This window comes from Typha latifolia, chromosome 9 (genome assembly GCF_019914945.1).
Source record: "Typha latifolia isolate L0001 chromosome 9, TyphaL0001v2, whole genome shotgun sequence".
NCBI classification, from domain to species: Eukaryota; Viridiplantae; Streptophyta; class Magnoliopsida; order Poales; family Typhaceae; genus Typha; species Typha latifolia.
The window spans coordinates 11,043,260-11,059,883 of NC_133094.1; the positions used below are offsets into that span (position 1 = coordinate 11,043,260).

The following is a 16,624-nucleotide window of genomic DNA, read 5'->3' on the forward strand; positions in this document are numbered from 1 at the left end:
GTTTTCATTAATTGGACGAACATTTTATGGTGAATATGGCGTCATCCATTTATAATTGATTAATTTCACGTGATCACCATCGGTGCAACACGTGGAAAATCCAGTTACCGTACAATGAGATTACGTCCCAAAAGACGATCCAGCCATTTCATCCTTCTCCTATTCCCAAAGCTAACATTTAAAATGAGGCCGTAAATTTAATAAAAATACAGGGGTATTATTGTACCTCTATAGTCGCCTTCCACCCATCGTCCCCGATTCATTTCCTCACAAAGATCTCGAACTAGTCCAGAGAGATCAAAGAAAGTAGTAGGGTTTCGTGAAATCGAGGGTTTCTGCGATCTCTCTGCGACGATGTCTTCTTTCGCCGGTGATGAGACCGCCCCCTTCTTCGGATTCCTTGGTGCCGCCGCGGCGCTTGTTTTCTCATGTAAGCTGATCCGATATCCGATCTCCCTCCTTCTTTTCCAGTGTTTCGACCCGGAGATAGGTTTTTTTCGTTGTTGATGAGAGTTTTAGTACGTGATGGGTGTTATAGGTATGGGGGCGGCGTATGGGACGGCGAAGAGTGGGGTCGGGGTTGCGTCCATGGGTGTGATGAGGCCGGAGCTCGTGATGAAGTCGATCGTGCCCGTGGTCATGGCTGGAGTGCTCGGGATCTATGGTTTGATCATTGCTGTGATCATTAGTACCGGGATTAACCCTAAGGCCAAGTCGTATTACCTCTTTGATGGGTATGCGCATCTCTCTTCTGGGCTTGCTTGTGGTCTCGCTGGGCTTTCGGCTGGGATGGCGATCGGGATCGTCGGTGATGCCGGAGTCAGGTGATCATCTCTTCAGATCTGAGATTTTTTTTTAATTTATCGATTGAGGTTAAGACTTTTTTTATTAAAAAAAAAACTAGAATTTTGGCTAATTTCTGTTTGAAGTTATTTATTGTGTTATTATTACATGTTTTGGTTGTTGATGTTGGGTGTCCATCTGTAATTGGGTAATTGTTTTCTACTCGATGTTATATTGGTAACAGTTCAGATTTCTATTTGTGGTTTACAACAAAGAAATTTTTTATCCTGATCTAAGTTGGAACTTTAACTTTTCTCATTTTCCACCCATTATTAGTTTCTATGATTTGAAGCAGATACTTGAAAAAACAAATAAATTGTGACCTAATGCATTTTAGTTTTGTATAATGAGTGGCAGATTGACTAATGGCTATGGAGATCAGTCTGGTTTAATGTTGTCGTATCACGTCCTAGGAAAAGCCCACATATGATTTGGGTGAAAGTTTATTTGGATGATCGAGATAGAATCCTTGATTCTGATCCTCACTAACTGGATAATGTAAACAGTAAGCCAAATGCATGAAAATGCTTTTAGGAAGATTATCTTTTCCATCATCATAGTGGAGATAATAATTTCCTTCAGTTACATTAGCTAGCATTGTGTTTTTCAGTCAAGTTTAGAATGATTCTCTTATGCTTTACTGAGAGAATCCACATTTTGTTTGGTTACCACTGAGATGATTTGTTTAGCATAGAATAGCTGAATTCAGAGGATGGTGGAGGACAGTGAGAACTAATTACAATAAAAAGGAAATTGGAAAAGTTGATGATAATTTGACGGAAAGTTTAAGGATATTAATTGATGAATTTATTCTGTGAAAGTATGACATTCTATGTTCAATGTAACCAGTGGATGTTAGACCTTTTGCCAATATGGATAAGAATAGTCAATATGGTAGATTAGCTAAGACTAGACAACTATTTGAGCCTAGAAATTCTGTTGACATTCGCTGATACGAAAAAAAATAAGGATTTCATTTCACTAGTATTTAGGTTGCTAGTAACATAAAGATGCGAGAGGATAAAATGTGATGTTTAATGATCACATCTCAAGGCGCAAGTTTTGATATCAAATTTAAGGATTGACAATGTTTCAGCACTTGGTAGGTGAGTAACACACCCCGAACAGTCCAGTCGCGTGTTTTATGGTTAGGTTCTTAATATTTCTATTTCTCCTTTTCTCACTTCTTTTGTTTCTTTCCTCTCTTTTTTTTCACATTTTCACTCTATTTAAGGTACTTTAATTATATTGAATACACATCATGTGCTTTCATCATTGGAGCTACGTGGTGCCTTGGCTGCCCAGGCACTGTGTTTGCCTTTTACTATATTGACCATTCAACTAGCTTCGCTAGCTTTCTATCACCATTGTAGTGTCATGAAGCATCCATTTTTCTTTCTTATGAATAAAATACAGTTAGTCTGTTGTTAATATTTTGTAGTTCCTCTACTCCCCTTGCATTCTTTATATGAAATCAAGTCAATTTATTTTCACATATCTGCATCTGAGCACTGACATTAGATCTGCATCCTGAGGAGTGGAATTATGTCATGCTCCAAGTGCTGTACACAGTTTGTTGTAGCAGAATTTAGGATTTATTGGTAATAACTTTTTAGTTGAACACATACAGCATGATGGTCACTATCTCAAATAAGATATATGTTCACCGCCTTATTAGGTTATACTGCTACTGCCACAATGAATAATCATATGCTACTCAATTCATAATGTTCTATGATAGGATGCATCTTAGAATAAGATGCAGGAGGAGGATATGCCATTTGTCTAAGATGCTTGTTTTCTGCCTCCTTAGGGGGATTTCTACCCCCATAATGAACAATACCATGTTACTCGATCTGCCCATACTATGAAGATCAGAATATTAGGTAACTGAAAGGTCAGTTTGCATGATGAGTCATATGTGCAAGATCAACTCATATATATTGTTAAATCAACAAAATTCTGTTTCAAATATTGATGATTCCAATGTGGTCAATGATAGACCAGTGCATTTGGCATCTTGATGGAAGGCCTCAGTAAGAAAATGCAGAGAAGTCAGAGGACTACTGGGCAATGGGAAAAATGTGGAAGGAAGTTTGATATAAGATTTGGACAAGTTAGTGACAATGTTCTACTTTCTAGATTGATTACTCTATATCATGAGTAAGTGTTCTACAAGACCGGGTGATGAAGTGAAGTGCATAGATTTTGCTTGTCAATCATAGTATGTCAATTCGAATTTTGCAGATCTTGTTGTCATTGTGGAGGTTATATAGTTTAGTTGCCAGCCTGCCAGTTTTTGGTACTGTCACCAATCATTTTCTTAAATTGGATGATTGTATCTCTCTCACACTGCAACTATACCAAGACAAAGGTGGTGGCTTATACTTTGCTGTAATTGAAGAGTGGATAGCACTGAAGTTGAAATTAATGTAATTTGTTTATGGTGGGTTTTATTAGAAACATGATTATTTGGCTATGCCATAATTTATGGCGTTGTCCTTTGGAACTGAACGATGAGTTCTCAATATTACCGGAAATGTCTGATCTTTACTTTTCTTCCTGCTGCCTAACTGTAGCCCAAATGCTGTTTCAGGGCAAACGCACAGCAGCCAAAGTTGTTTGTGGGCATGATCCTCATTCTTATTTTTGCTGAGGCACTTGCTCTCTATGGTCTCATTGTTGGCATCATCCTCTCATCTCGTGCTGGCCAATCTCGAGCAGACTAAAAGCCCTTGCAGCTGACTTATCTCGACATGGATTATGGTCATATTCCAGGGTATAGGGACTCAAGCTTTTGCAAATTTTGTGGTTCTGTGGTTCTAATGCGGGATCACTCGACTTTATGGAAGAAATTTACACTCTTTTCTATATAGTATTGTTTATGGTCGCCCTGCAATTGCTTAAAGCTTGTACTTTTGGCTGTTGTTTGGAATGCCTCTAGACATTGAGTGATGTGTTGATGAATAAGTGAGAATCTTTCGGTATCAAACCGGACCATTTTAAAAATAAGATGCCATTATTTTTCATATATAATTTGAGAGGTTTCATGGTCGAGCATCAATCTAAAATTTCCTGTTGTACATAGTGAATTTATCTACATTCTCAACTGATTATTGAGCTTGGATGTCTGCCCATGCAGCCAAAGCTTAGTGTATATGCAGGAAGCTAGTTTGCTGCTTCATAAAATTTTTTGAGACAACTCTAGTTCTTTTCTTTCATTGAGTTGCTTGATTTCATCAGCCATATCAACTACTAGTTACAGATTACTTAACTACTGGAAGGCTTTCAAATTGTTTGACGGTGTCTGCTGTGCTCATACGTTATCACTTGGGAAAATAGCAAGATATATCAGAATAAAACGAAGCTGTCAGTCATAGGTCATAGGTGGTGGCCACTGTTGAACAACAAAATGGATCTAATAATAATAATAAAATGATGCTAGATTTGAACATGGATTCCCAAGAACGCTGACCAATTTAGCTTTATTGGATTTCTAACTTGCAAAAGTCATGCATTAGTGTGGACGCAATATGCACACATACTATCTGTCTGTCTTAGACTGATAGACCGAGTCTAAATCCAGACCTTTTTAACCTCCTGCGACTGCGAGCAGCCAAGCATTGAGAAGGACGCAGAATAGCACTAATGGCGAAGGAGTCGGTTTCCGGTGGATCCCCGCTGCCGATCGTGTGGAACGAGAAGGATGAGAGGTTCGAGACGGAGGACAAGGAGGCGTTCCTCCAATACCGCTTCAGAGAAGTCGGCCCCGGCGTCGATCCTAGTGCGAAGAAGACGGTGATGGATATGGTGCACACTTACGTGCCCAGGAGCAAGCGTGGGTTGGGCCTCGCCGCGCACCTTTGTAGCGCAGCCTTCGACCACGCGCGGCGCCACTCCGTGCTCGTAATCCCCACCTGCTCCTATATCTCCGTGAGTTTCTCTCTCTTTCCTCTTTCCATTTGCTTCAAAAATTTATTTTGGATTGGCTACTTGGAGTTTGTCTGTTTAGGAATCGAGTTTGTTCGGTACTAGAGGTTGGTATTGATAAGATCTTGGATCAAAGTTTTGATTTTTATGGTATTGAGGAGGGGAAAGGGGGGAAATTGGTAGCCTTGTGGAGCTGGGTTTGATGTGAAATCTTGGGAAGCTTAATGAATCATCTGAAAGATGTAATCTTGAACGTAAATTGTTGCATATCTTGGTCCTTGGATTCATTGCTGATGTTCATTGATTGTGAGCTGTTGCTGCATGCAGTTGATGTGCTTGTTGAAATGTCGAAAACTGATTTGTGCATGCCAATTCAATGTCCAGTACGTTTATATCACTGAGAGTATGGATCTAGATAGGGTATTGAACTTCTGAAGAAATTTTACTGATCAGGATGCTTGAATCAAATGGCTTGGCTTCTTTGCAGCAATGCATTGCATAATTATGGCATAAGCTTGTTTTTCCTTTATCATTCAAGAGCCCATAGATATAGACTTAGATTGGATATAAGTCGGATAAAGAGTCGACAATACAAGAGTACCTAAATCTCAAAGTGAACCACACATGAGCTAATCATCTCATTAAGCTACTGCAATGAGTTGCCACACTGCTGAATAGTCAGTCAAGCTCGAGCCAAACCGCTTAGCCAAGCCATTAAAGCCACCAGTAGACACAAATAGCATTTTCCTTCTCTTTTTTTTCTCCACTGTCAGCTAGGGCTCAATCCCACAACCCCCCTGCCTTGGGGTAGTACTAACCATCTGTGCTACATATGGTTTAGTATCATAAACTTATTCATATTATACAAATTTTAAACTTGATATTTCAAAGGCATAATGTACAGGAGCTGCTCGAGATTCATCTTTTAATGGCATAAGCATGTTCATATCTACTCAATATTACATGGTTTTTGAATGGCTTATTACATTTCTTTTGCACTATAAGGATGTATAATTTGTAAAATGGACTTTATACCTCACCATATGCTATCTTTGAAGGAACTATTGGGATATACCAATTTCTTACCCCTTATATTGCAGGATACATTTCTTCCTCGCAACGCAGAGTGGAACACACTTGTATATAAGGAGGAAGCAAAAGCATGCATGTGAAGTTCCGCAATGCAATGTGTAGCTCCATACTGAAACTTTCAATAGTAAATATTGTATGTCAGTAAAAGATATTTGTTTCTTCTGTGTCAGTAGCCCAGGTGATTCACTGCCTCCCTCTCGCCAAAATGGGATGGATTTGCTTGGAAGCCCTTTTCCCGCCTGCTCATGAGCGTTGCACTGCTTCATTGGTCTACTATGTAATTCAGCAATAAGTGTTGTTGGAGAAACTATTTTGATCTGTTAAAGATATAAATAGCCATATCTTTCATGTTTACATTTTAGGTCATGTGACTTTAGGCAATGCAGAATATATGGTAAAAGTTTTGAAGACTGTTGAGTAATATGATTTGATATGAGTACTTGGCTGTGAACATTTCCATCTAAATGGTGGTTGATACTTCTTTTAAATTGATGTATTGATTTCATTTTGTGTGAGTTATCAATGTTATTCATTATGTTGTAGTCACTTACAAAAAAGATATTATATTAACTATATTTAAAGTATAGTGTCAAGTGTTTTTTTTCCCTTGCAAAAATTATGAATAACAAGTTTGTTCATTAAACAACACAATGGATTTTTTGTTTTTTGGGTTTGAGAAAAGTGGGTGAAGTCTAGTTATATTTATTCAGGAAGAAACAGAGAGGGGAGAGGGAGAACAGAGCTAGAGCTACAATGGAGAAGAAAGTGTTGAAGCTCACCAAACAATGGTGAGGGAATGAGAATAGCACAAGGAAAAAATTATAACTAATTATAATACATACTAAATATATACATATATATTAAAAAATTACTTGATAATGCGAAGATGATTCACTGAGGTTGACTTTATACTCCTTTAAAGATATACTTGCCTTTCGAGAATTGAGAGGGCAAAAAGCAACTTTTCATGCAGTTATATTCTTCATTTGTTCACTTTGCAGTGAAGTAAATCTCAACAAACTGCTATTTGCTTGTATATATACTTGGCTTTTGAGAGGGAAAAAAAGAAAGCAACATCATAAAGTAAGTGCCAACCCTTTGATCAAGATGTCATATGGTCTCAAAAAACATTAAATATTTTCTTAAGATTTGCAAGAAATTTCTTATTGAATGTATTTTGCATTGTATTGTAACGCGTACATTAATTTTCTGATTTAGATTAGCAATCTAAAAATTGAGCCTAAAAGTAAAGAAGCAGGGGGCAATTATACATTCAATAAGAACAATTTTAGTATACAAAGATTCAAGCTTATATAAGTGTGTTATCTTGGGAATACATAAGGTAAGAGTTTCCAGCTCCAGAGATCGTTCAGAAGAAAGAAAATCCCTGACATATATACAGAGAGAATTCTGCGGCACAAAAACACCGATATAAATAGCAAAAGAAGGAAAATATGTACACCAACTAGATCAAGCATCAGCCAGGAACAAAGTAATCCATCTTATCCACTGGAAGATTTAATACCGATGTCTCAACCTGAAACAAGGGTTAAAAAAAGAGTATAACAAGCATGGCATATAAAGCTGCAGAGATGCAAGAAGTAGACATGAGTATCAATAAGCTACTCAGTAAGTTCTCAAGCATATTTAATGAATGATTTTTGTTTACAGTACAAATGCTGATATGAATGAGGTGACTCATCTATGTCCTGATTATAATCCTTCCATATGATTCAATTTATCCTCCTTCAATGTACACTTACTCTTTAGCCTGTCTTTTTATTTAAATTTTTTTTTTGTTGTTAAAGGCCATTTAGCCTATATCAAAGAATGCAAAAGCTGCGTTATATCAAGTTAACTCTGATGAATTGGAGGAGCCCAAGAATAAAAATAAACTTCATCAAAAGAGATAAACTACAATGAAGATGTAGATGTACAGGAAGACATGGATAGAGTATTAACATAGAGGCAATAATAATCAAAGCAAAATAAAAAGGACAACTACCTACAAGTACAAGCAATTGTCATCAGCTCTGAATGTTGGATGATGTGAATATTCATTTAGAACTGAGAAAATATTACCTCTTCAAATGGAACAAAAACAAAAGGTGTCAAACCCCTTCGATGTGAGATAGCAGGTACATCAGGGTCATGTGTCTCATCCTCCTCCCAGCCCTCCACAAGCCCAAGCATGTCACCCTCACGGTTCTGTAATTCGATCGCATTAACTCCAGTTGTGACAAGTTTCAAGAGATCCAATCGATTGTTTGCCCCCATTGTAGTGCCTCTTAGGCTGCAAAGAATTTTATTAGCCGAGTATCAAAATAAGTAGCAAAATAACTCATCGGATGATACACAAGCATTGCTTCAGCTGGAAGAATGCATCTAATGCTGCTTCAGAGTGAGAAAAGAATAACTCTACACTGAAGGACCAGGTAAAGAGCAGAAGGGACTAGAGCTCTTCTCCATGGACCACAATTTACAAATATGGTTAAAGGCCTCACCACTTGAAAGAAGGAAAAAGTAGGGTTTAGGGTATTTCAGAACTTGGGGGCATATCACCGTCAGATACCAGTTGACTCATTCTCCCAATATATAAGCCAGATGATTCAGAATTACTATGTCAAAAGGAACTATTCAAATTTAATACCTCAGGCGCATCCTAAGGAGAGTATGACGGAAGCCTGGGTACAAAAGAGCAGTTTCAACCTACAAATGGCACAAAAGATATGTACAATACAATTAAATTAGGTGCCACAGAAACAGAAAGATTACATATTTAAATGGTCTCAAGCCTTCAACATATACCTGGTCTTCAGTCAATATATAGTCACCTTTGAAAACACAATCTGCTTTAGATGCACGGAAATTCATGCATTTTACCACTTCTTTAACTTTTTGAGAGGAAATCTGTTTTCCAGAACAAAAGAACATAAGAATTCATATTGTGTAAGACACTCTAATAGTATCATGCCTCTTCCTTTTGACAAGACAATTAACCTAACAACCTTGTAGAGGAACTTGCCGCTTGGATAAAACCTCAGGTAACGATAGTAGCAAACCTGCATAGAAAAGAATCAGCTACTAATACCAACTGAAAGAAACAGAATTGAGAGTACCATGTTTCTTGAAAAAACAGATGATTTATCCCATGTAAATGACCTTATGTTGGTGTATTGATATCCCAGAGTTAATTACTAAATCAGAAATTACTGCCTTAAGCTTTTATAGAAAGAAATTAAGAGAATTATTATTTCTAGAGGCAATCATCAGCAATACAATTAAATGCCTAATGAACTGTTTACCACTAAAAAGCTAGAAGGGCATGTCATACCACATGGACAGGATTTGTAACCTTCCACTCTGCAACTCCAGTATGGATATATGTATTCCTACTAACATAGAGACCTGAAGATACAAGAAAGGCTCAAGGTAAAAGTCGAAAGATAACTTTAAAGAAATAAATAACTAAGTGCAGTACTTCTTACATGATTAAAAAAAAAATAAGGATAATTGTACAAGCAAATATAAAATGCATAAATTCTCGTTTATCCTTTTTTGGCAAAAGAGTAGATTTTATTGAGAATTTGTTCACAAGGATAAGGAAGTAGATTATAGAACATCACATTCTGCTGAGATGCTCATTCATGTCTAGCTATAGCACAATTGAAGCTCCGAATGACATTAACCATAGAAGAACTTAAACAGATTATACATGTTTCACATTGTCTTCAATAGGAAATGAAGGACATTATTGATTACAGAATGAGGAAGTGTGTATGAAGGTACTCACCATCTTTCACACCCAAAAACCCAATTTCTGAATATTGAACCATGAAAAAAGAGTCCCTACGAAGGCAACTATAATTTACACTATTGTTTAAAAACTATAGGAACCAAACAAGTAAACAGATGACATCTACAGCTCTGGAGAAGGTCAGGACGAATAAAACATAAAACAATACTAAATATTAAAAGATAGAGATAGATAGATGATATAAAACAAATCTGAAGTAATCGCATATTAGTTAAAACCTTGTGGAATTATCATGGTCACTGAGCAATTAATTTGTCAACATTTACAAGTACTTCAAAGTTTATTATTATCCTATATATTGAAAGCTGACATGTAGATGGGCCTAGCATCATCCTATAGGCAGCTGTCAGCCACCATAATCTACATCTTTTATGTCAAATAATGTAAACATTATAACAAATCAGCAAATTGGTTCTCAGAACTTACCATCAGTTCGAATTCTTGGTCTCTGAACCCACATTTTCCTCCAAGAACCATCATACATGGATTGGACCATTTTGTGGTTAGTCTCTGCTCCAGACATCTTCACAAGAAAAGTCGCATATGTTTCAGCAGAATGTACAATAAGCAGGCCAAAGTAACAAGATAATTTTAGTTACATAAACCTGCCATGTTTTCAGGCATGCGCTGCGCCAAAGACTGGGATTACGAATTGTATATCTCCATTTGCGACAGACACATGCAGCCCTTCCTAAAGTGTATGGATTCATTCTTGTGAAAACCTGCTTGTCATCGTCCCATAAGAAGATTGAATGAAATGATTATGTTTGAAGGACAGCAATTCAAACGATTTATAGGAAATGGTGCTCATAACATGAGATTAAGAGTAAGAACTGAAAAATTATATTCGATAAAAATGTGAAGATGGTAACAACTAAATGACATCATAGTGTCTAGTATCAAATGTCTCAAATCCAAAGTTATGCAGATGTACAATTCAGAGATTGAGATATTAGTTACTATGGTTATGAAGCAAATCCCATAAAGGGAATTAACAAGTACCTCAAAAAGCAATTCATCAGGCAAACAATGATGGATGAGGGCTGGATCAACAAATGGCCTACTACTGAAACTGCCAAAGGGAGCGACGGGTCGAACTCTAATCCCATAAAGATCTGACATGGGACCAATTAGTGAGAAAAAAATAAATTGACACAAGAAAACTTTTAGCATGAGAATATGAAAAAGCTGGAAAGGCAACAAGCATAGGACAAAGCATGAAAGGTGGAGGAAGGCACAAAAAGAAAATAAAAGCTCAGAATACAACAACTGTTAGGAGGCAGCATCGAGTTACTTCAGCACTTACTCAGCCATGGTCTTTCTGTTGCAATAAACTGCATGCTTCTCAAATGAGAAAATGGGTTGAGCTCTGAAGGAACTGCAATGGAAATGTCTGTAACAAATACATTGACAGAGCCCAGGTGAGTATGAAAATAAGATTGTCCAGATTCTGTGCAACTAATGAGGGTTTATAAAATCTAACAAACAACTGGTTAGAGAAAATTTAAACCAGCTTCCATGAACAAGTAAATAAATGAAGTTACAGAATGTGATCAATTAATATATGTACTTAATGAGTTCCAACTCTTATAATTCATGTTCTCAAATAACTATCCTCAGTTGGGTATTTGAGATAGCTTTGAGACTTTATCATATCCATAAGAAAAAATGTGTTAAATTTTTGAACTCTCATGTCTGCAACTTCGCATGGTTGTTTTTCGGTGGCATCGCATCTAACAAGGGACAATAATTCTCAAGTTTCGGGAAGACCTTAAAACATGAAAAAGTTACATGTCATTACTATCTATTGCTGACTAAAGGAGCAAGCATATCTAAGAATTTCCATCGGTTCCCTATAATCTTCCCATATGTTTTTCAATTTCAACATTAATCTTGAAGAAAGCATCAATTTACTCAAGTATGAATTAGATCAATATGTTGCTTTCACTACATAAGGAACTAATGTAATTGGTAAGACCAGCTATACACTTTACGTTATTATCCATGAAGGAAAGAATCATATGCAGTATGGACATAGCAAGAAAGGACATAATGGAAGATGAAGAACACAAACTACAAGATACCATAAGAGATTAAGAGCTCTTCTCCAATAATTTAAGACACAAATGCAACCTAAAGAAAGAAAGAAAAATAAAAAGAGACAATATAGTCTCCAAGCACTATAGCCCCCACAATATTATAAGGAACATATGCTAAAGTTCATTCCTATCAAAATATCCATCTCTTTCATGTTTCCAATGAAATCCAGATAGTAAAAATGCAAAAGCACAAGATAAACTCAGTTACTCTGCAATTAAACAACCAAAAGTCCACTATTTTCCTGGATCATACTATTAACTGTCACACGAAAGCTTCCATCTTTACGAACAATTCCACTCCGAAGCAAAACTAAGACTCGGAAACGTGGATTGAAAACTCCCAAAACGGTGAAATCTCCTTCCTCGTCTAAACTTCCAATTAGATGAAAATTCGTGCAATATTGTGTACTCTTCTCATTAAAAATAAATCGTCAATTTAATCGACAACGAAATGAAACAAATAGAAAAAAAAAATCACCTGAAGCCATTTGACTCGAAGATTGGAGAATTCCCAAATCGCAGGCTGGGAGAGGAAAATAGAAGTACGAAACGCGACACCAAAAAGGCCGACAAGAAACTAAATTATGGCCTCTTCTCCGATTCTAAGCCGTCCATATCCTAGTGGGCGGCTAAGATTATCTTGAGATAAATATGATCAAAACTCCGTTCTACCTATTTCTAGAATCCTCCTTCGAGAGATCAAATTGCATCAGGATCGTCCGATGCATATACCTCTCCGATCGGACGGCTGTAAGAAACGGATTGGACGATAAAATCCATCAAAGCTAAGCTTCGTAGAAGACAGCGGATGTAAAGCTTAGCCCGAGAAGAGAGGAGATAGTGGAAGCTGGATTCGCTCCAATGGCGGCTGCTTCCTTCGCAAATTACTCCGTCTCCTTCTCGCCTAGACCTCTCTGTAGTTCGAATTCCTCCTCGAAGCCCCTCAAATCTCTATCCCTGGTTCTCCCAATTCGGCGGCAATCTAGTGGGAAGTCTACTCACGGAGTCCTCTCCTCCCAATTTCGTCGGAGATCCTTCCGGGCTGCTTCCAAAGTCGCGGAAACCGATCAAAAGGTGCCTACTTTCCGTTTCCTGGCTCTTCATTAGGTTGTTTTGTTCTGGGCATTGCATTGATTTAGCGTATTTATTGATTAGTCCTTGAAAAGATTGCTTCTTTTTGTTGTTTCTGATGCGTTGAATTGTATTTGGTCTGTCCCAATAGTTCTTGAATGGATTAATAAAACAAAATCATCTCTTGGGTGGAGGATTGTGTCCAAAGGTAGGTATTTTTTATTTTTATTTTGCATGCTTCTCTTTGTTTTTGTCACAAATTAATTGCACCCGCACCCTGTTTGGAAGCCCCCCAAAGCCCTGGAAGTCAATTGATTTGGAATTCTAGTTTCTCCAAATCCACTGCTTGGAACCATTAAATTATGAGATTTCAATTGATATCGGTGGATTTGGATGGAATATTGCGAATTGAGAATTGTTTTATTCTCAGCTGGCTGTGTAGCCAGAATAAATTAAGGACTTAATAACTTATTATTGAATAGCTCTTGATAAAGCTTCCTTTAACAACTGAAAATATAACCATTAGTGAACTCCTTGAGATGATGATCGAGTTTGGAGCTTTATTCATATAGCAAAGCAAATCAACATGATTGCTAACTGTGTCCTTTTTACTTTTTCTTTTTTGTTTCAGATGATCAATGGGGATGAAGAGAACCAAACCCAGGAGAGCAACCCAGGGGTCAAGATAGATCCACAGAATCTGCCTGCTATGAGAAACCTCATCAAAGCCTACAAGAATGCTCATCTGGAAGGAGATGAGAAGACTGTTTATGAAATGGAGGCTGCAATCTGCGCTGTGGAGAATTTGAAGAATGATCTGTCTGCTAGTTTTGCAGATATAACAACTGAAATTTCTGTGGGAAAGGATAACTTTCTTCGTTTAAAGGCTGATTTTGAGAATTTCAGGAAGAAATCAGAGAAGGATCGTCTTACTTTTACATCAGATATACAAGGGGATGTAGTTGAGAGTTTGTTGCCCATTGTTGATAGTTTTGAAAAGGCCAAGCAGCAGGTATTGCCAGAAACAGATAAGGAGAGAAAAATTGAAACAAGTTATCAAGGTATATACAAGCAGTTTGTGGAAACACTGAGAAGCTTGGGTGTGGGTGTAGTTGAGACAGTTGGCAAGCCTTTCGATCCTGCTGTAAGTTGATTATTTATTTATTCTGTGATTCTTCTGCAGCTAATCTTGTCGTCGCGCAGCTTCGTAGTGTGTATAGTTTTTGTTGCATATGATTGGCCAAGTTTTCTATAATATTATGTTTTTTTTCCTTTTTTGTTATAGGTCCTATTGGATATCATATATTTCTAAAGTCCTATTATACTTAGTATGCATTGCACCAAATGATTTTGGTTCTGTGAAGCATACACACACAATGTAAAAAAAAAAGTTCTAAATGCATCATGTTTTCTTCTGTTGTGCCTAATCAATTTGTACTAGCTATCTTCTTTCAGACATCATGAAACTACTGGTCATTTTGATTGGTTTAACATATGAAAAACTAAGAGTTGTCCTTTGCAAGTTTTTATTTGTTTTATAACTATTTACCAGTCTTGCAAGGCTACATTTAAGACAAATTAATAGATGTGAACCAAATTACTCCACTTGATATTTAGGAAAATTAATAAAAAACACTACATTTTGCTTGTATTATCATTCACACTCAATCATATGGATATTTGTTATTTAAACCTCCATATTTTGCATTTAATCCTCAAAAACACCCTACCATTAAGTTTAATAACGGTTAAGTTCTCATATAAATAAGTTAAAATAACTATAGATGCAAAATGACTGCAATACCCTTAAGTAATTATTTATAATCAAAGTAAAATAAGTAGGGAACCCAATTTTAATGTAAAACAAGGGGTATTTTAGTTAATTTTTATTTTATTTTTAAAACTAATGGAACATTCTTTATTTCGTCAATCTGTTAAGTTAAAGTTAACTCAGGGTATTTTTTAAAGCATTAAGCATAAAATACAGTAGTCGAATGATAAATATTTATATTGTAGGGTGTTATTGAGAATAAAAGCAAAATGTAGGGTATCTTTAATAAAATTCCCTAATATTTAATATAGAATGTGTTTGAATTGTTCACCGTGCATGATTATTACTTAGTTTAGCTAACTTTCCCTTGTCTTGTTTGAAACTTGGCAGTCATTTCGGATTTAACAGCTCAGCTTATATTGCTGACTTATCAATATCGGAGCTATAGGTTTAAGCCTTTGGGGTTATACTATCTTTTGCAATCTTCAATCATCTTTTACAACCTGACCTACATACCTCTGCTAAATCCACCTGATCTGTAACAGCATTATCTTTTCCTGCGTGCTGCTTAGTAACGATTGGCTGTGGTCTGTTTGGAGGGCATCCTTAAATGGCTTGTATCTTTAATACATTATCACAAATTTGCTGGAGACATAGTAAAGTTAAACACACTTGGAATCTTTATGATTTGGAGGTGTGTTAAACTGTTAATATCATTAAGAGACATAGGTTAACCAGCTATGATTTTAGGAGAGGTTTAATGGTTCTAATTGCTCTCTGGTGTTCAACTTAAGAAAGTAAAAGCATCTCTTCAGCTAACCCTTAGTTCTTGAGAAGGAAGTATTATGTGTTCTTACTTAAAATTCAGCTCCAGGGGGACACTGTAAACTGGGGATCATCAATATTTTCTGGACTCTGGAGAACATTAACATATGGATTTATCCAAAGTAAGAGTAGAAAGCAAAAGAGGAATTGCAGAGAAACAGAAGAATCAAAAGAGTCGTAACAGCAATATAGGTAAACCGACAAGAACTTCTTTATGTTATATTATGGGGCGATGGAGTTCCATTACATATTCCTCTTTCTGTGTTGAAGATCATGCAAAGCAACACAAGATTCATTGTAAATTTGTAACAATAACTTGGAATACTTAAGATCTTTGGGAAAAAAACAACTTAATCAGAGGATAACTTGAGTAAATTGGATCTTGATGCTGTGCAGCTTTTGCTATGAGTTAACTTTTTGTTTAATCTACTTCTCTTTTGCTCTGGCTTCTTGACACAGTGATTCACTACTCTTTTTCCTGGCGTACTGCAAATGGTAACTCTTCATTCTTATAACTATGCAATTAACGCCGCTCTATTTTTCTGATGAAGATTCACGAGGCTGTTGCCCAAGAAGAATCCCAGCAGTTCAAGGCAGGCATTATTTCCGAAGAAGCCGGTCGAGGGTTTGTTTTTAAAGACCGGGTTCTTAGACCAGCCGTGGTGAAAGTTTCTACCGGCTCTGGCCAGGCGAAGTCTAATTTAGATTCAGAGAAACCTGTGGAGCAATCTGAAGTAATACCTGACTCTGCTGATAATTCTGAGTCCCAGAGCCAGTAATAAGCTAGTTAGTATATAATTGTCATTCTTTTCATGGCACTACAAATTAGTCCGGCCTTTAAGTTGGATCCAGGATTCTGGGCCAGAGTTTTATGTCACTGACTATCTTTTGAGCGAAATCAATCGCGAAAATAAAGATCTCTTACATCTTGTTGTAGCTACTTAATTGATCTTGATTGGTATTCATGGATAGTGTGACAATCAATAGGCAGCTTCAAGGAGTAAAGTGAGATATATACTAGTGGAATAAGCATAAGCATAAATTTATTCTAGTATAATAAAATTTATACCAATAGTTTATCTAATACCAGTTTATTAATATCTACTTTTGATGGAATGGACGTTCTACATGGTAAAAAAAATAATTGAGGGGTCTATATGGAAATGGGATGCAGTT

At 36.7% G+C, this 16,624-nt stretch overlaps 4 protein-coding genes across 5 annotated transcripts; 3 read left to right on the forward strand and 1 right to left on the reverse strand.

The window, feature by feature from the left end:
* The first annotated feature begins 159 nt into the window (after positions 1 to 159).
* Positions 160 to 3,879, forward strand: LOC140795082 (V-type proton ATPase 16 kDa proteolipid subunit). Its single transcript, XM_073147454.1, has 3 exons — positions 160 to 430; positions 539 to 824; positions 3,440 to 3,879. The coding sequence occupies exons 1-3, from the start codon at positions 355 to 357 to the stop codon at positions 3,570 to 3,572; spliced, it is 495 nt and encodes a 164-aa protein (XP_073003555.1). The 5' UTR covers positions 160 to 354; the 3' UTR covers positions 3,573 to 3,879.
* A 481-nt stretch (positions 3,880 to 4,360) lies between these two features.
* LOC140795083 (acetyltransferase At1g77540-like) lies at positions 4,361 to 6,370 on the forward strand. Its single transcript, XM_073147455.1, has 2 exons — positions 4,361 to 4,776; positions 5,874 to 6,370. The coding sequence occupies exons 1-2, from the start codon at positions 4,492 to 4,494 to the stop codon at positions 5,943 to 5,945; spliced, it is 357 nt and encodes a 118-aa protein (XP_073003556.1). The 5' UTR covers positions 4,361 to 4,491; the 3' UTR covers positions 5,946 to 6,370.
* Positions 6,371 to 7,112: 742 nt separating this feature from the next.
* Positions 7,113 to 12,401, reverse strand: LOC140794906 (F-box protein 7). Its single transcript, XM_073147180.1, has 11 exons — positions 12,260 to 12,401; positions 10,989 to 11,075; positions 10,685 to 10,797; positions 10,288 to 10,404; positions 10,109 to 10,205; positions 9,200 to 9,273; positions 8,874 to 8,927; positions 8,674 to 8,775; positions 8,516 to 8,574; positions 7,948 to 8,158; positions 7,113 to 7,402 (listed from the first exon to the last, which is right to left on the reverse strand). The coding sequence occupies exons 1-11, from the start codon at positions 12,267 to 12,269 to the stop codon at positions 7,343 to 7,345; spliced, it is 984 nt and encodes a 327-aa protein (XP_073003281.1). The 5' UTR covers positions 12,270 to 12,401; the 3' UTR covers positions 7,113 to 7,342.
* Positions 12,304 to 16,388, forward strand: LOC140794907 (uncharacterized). Of its 2 annotated transcripts, XM_073147182.1 has the most exons (4): positions 12,304 to 12,855; positions 13,484 to 13,996; positions 15,492 to 15,640; positions 16,000 to 16,388. In XM_073147182.1, the coding sequence occupies exons 1-3, from the start codon at positions 12,643 to 12,645 to the stop codon at positions 15,627 to 15,629; spliced, it is 864 nt and encodes a 287-aa protein (XP_073003283.1). In that variant the 5' UTR covers positions 12,304 to 12,642; the 3' UTR covers positions 15,630 to 15,640; positions 16,000 to 16,388. The 2 variants fall into 2 exon arrangements, with proteins under 2 accessions (XP_073003283.1, XP_073003282.1); XM_073147181.1 differs by lacking the exon at positions 15,492 to 15,640.
* Positions 16,389 to 16,624: the final 236 nt, after the last annotated feature.

Coding starts and splice junctions, on each gene's coding strand:
- LOC140794907 (XM_073147181.1), top strand. CDS start 12,643: ATGGCGGCTGCTTCCTTCGCAAATTACTCCGTCTCCTTCTCGCCTAGA. Junction 12,856..13,483: donor TCGCGGAAACCGATCAAAAG/GTGCCTACTTTC, acceptor TTTTTGTTTCAG/ATGATCAATGGGGATGAAGA. Junction 13,997..15,999: donor GCAAGCCTTTCGATCCTGCT/GTAAGTTGATTA, acceptor TTTCTGATGAAG/ATTCACGAGGCTGTTGCCCA.
- LOC140794906 (XM_073147180.1), bottom strand. Junction 10,405..10,684: donor CTGATGAATTGCTTTTTGAG/GTACTTGTTAAT, acceptor GATGACAAGCAG/GTTTTCACAAGAATGAATCC. Junction 10,206..10,287: donor CATGCCTGAAAACATGGCAG/GTTTATGTAACT, acceptor TTTCTTGTGAAG/ATGTCTGGAGCAGAGACTAA.
- LOC140795083 (XM_073147455.1), top strand. CDS start 4,492: ATGGCGAAGGAGTCGGTTTCCGGTGGATCCCCGCTGCCGATCGTGTGG. Junction 4,777..5,873: donor CCACCTGCTCCTATATCTCC/GTGAGTTTCTCT, acceptor CTTATATTGCAG/GATACATTTCTTCCTCGCAA.
- LOC140795082 (XM_073147454.1), top strand. CDS start 355: ATGTCTTCTTTCGCCGGTGATGAGACCGCCCCCTTCTTCGGATTCCTT. Junction 431..538: donor CGCGGCGCTTGTTTTCTCAT/GTAAGCTGATCC, acceptor TGGGTGTTATAG/GTATGGGGGCGGCGTATGGG. Junction 825..3,439: donor GTCGGTGATGCCGGAGTCAG/GTGATCATCTCT, acceptor ATGCTGTTTCAG/GGCAAACGCACAGCAGCCAA.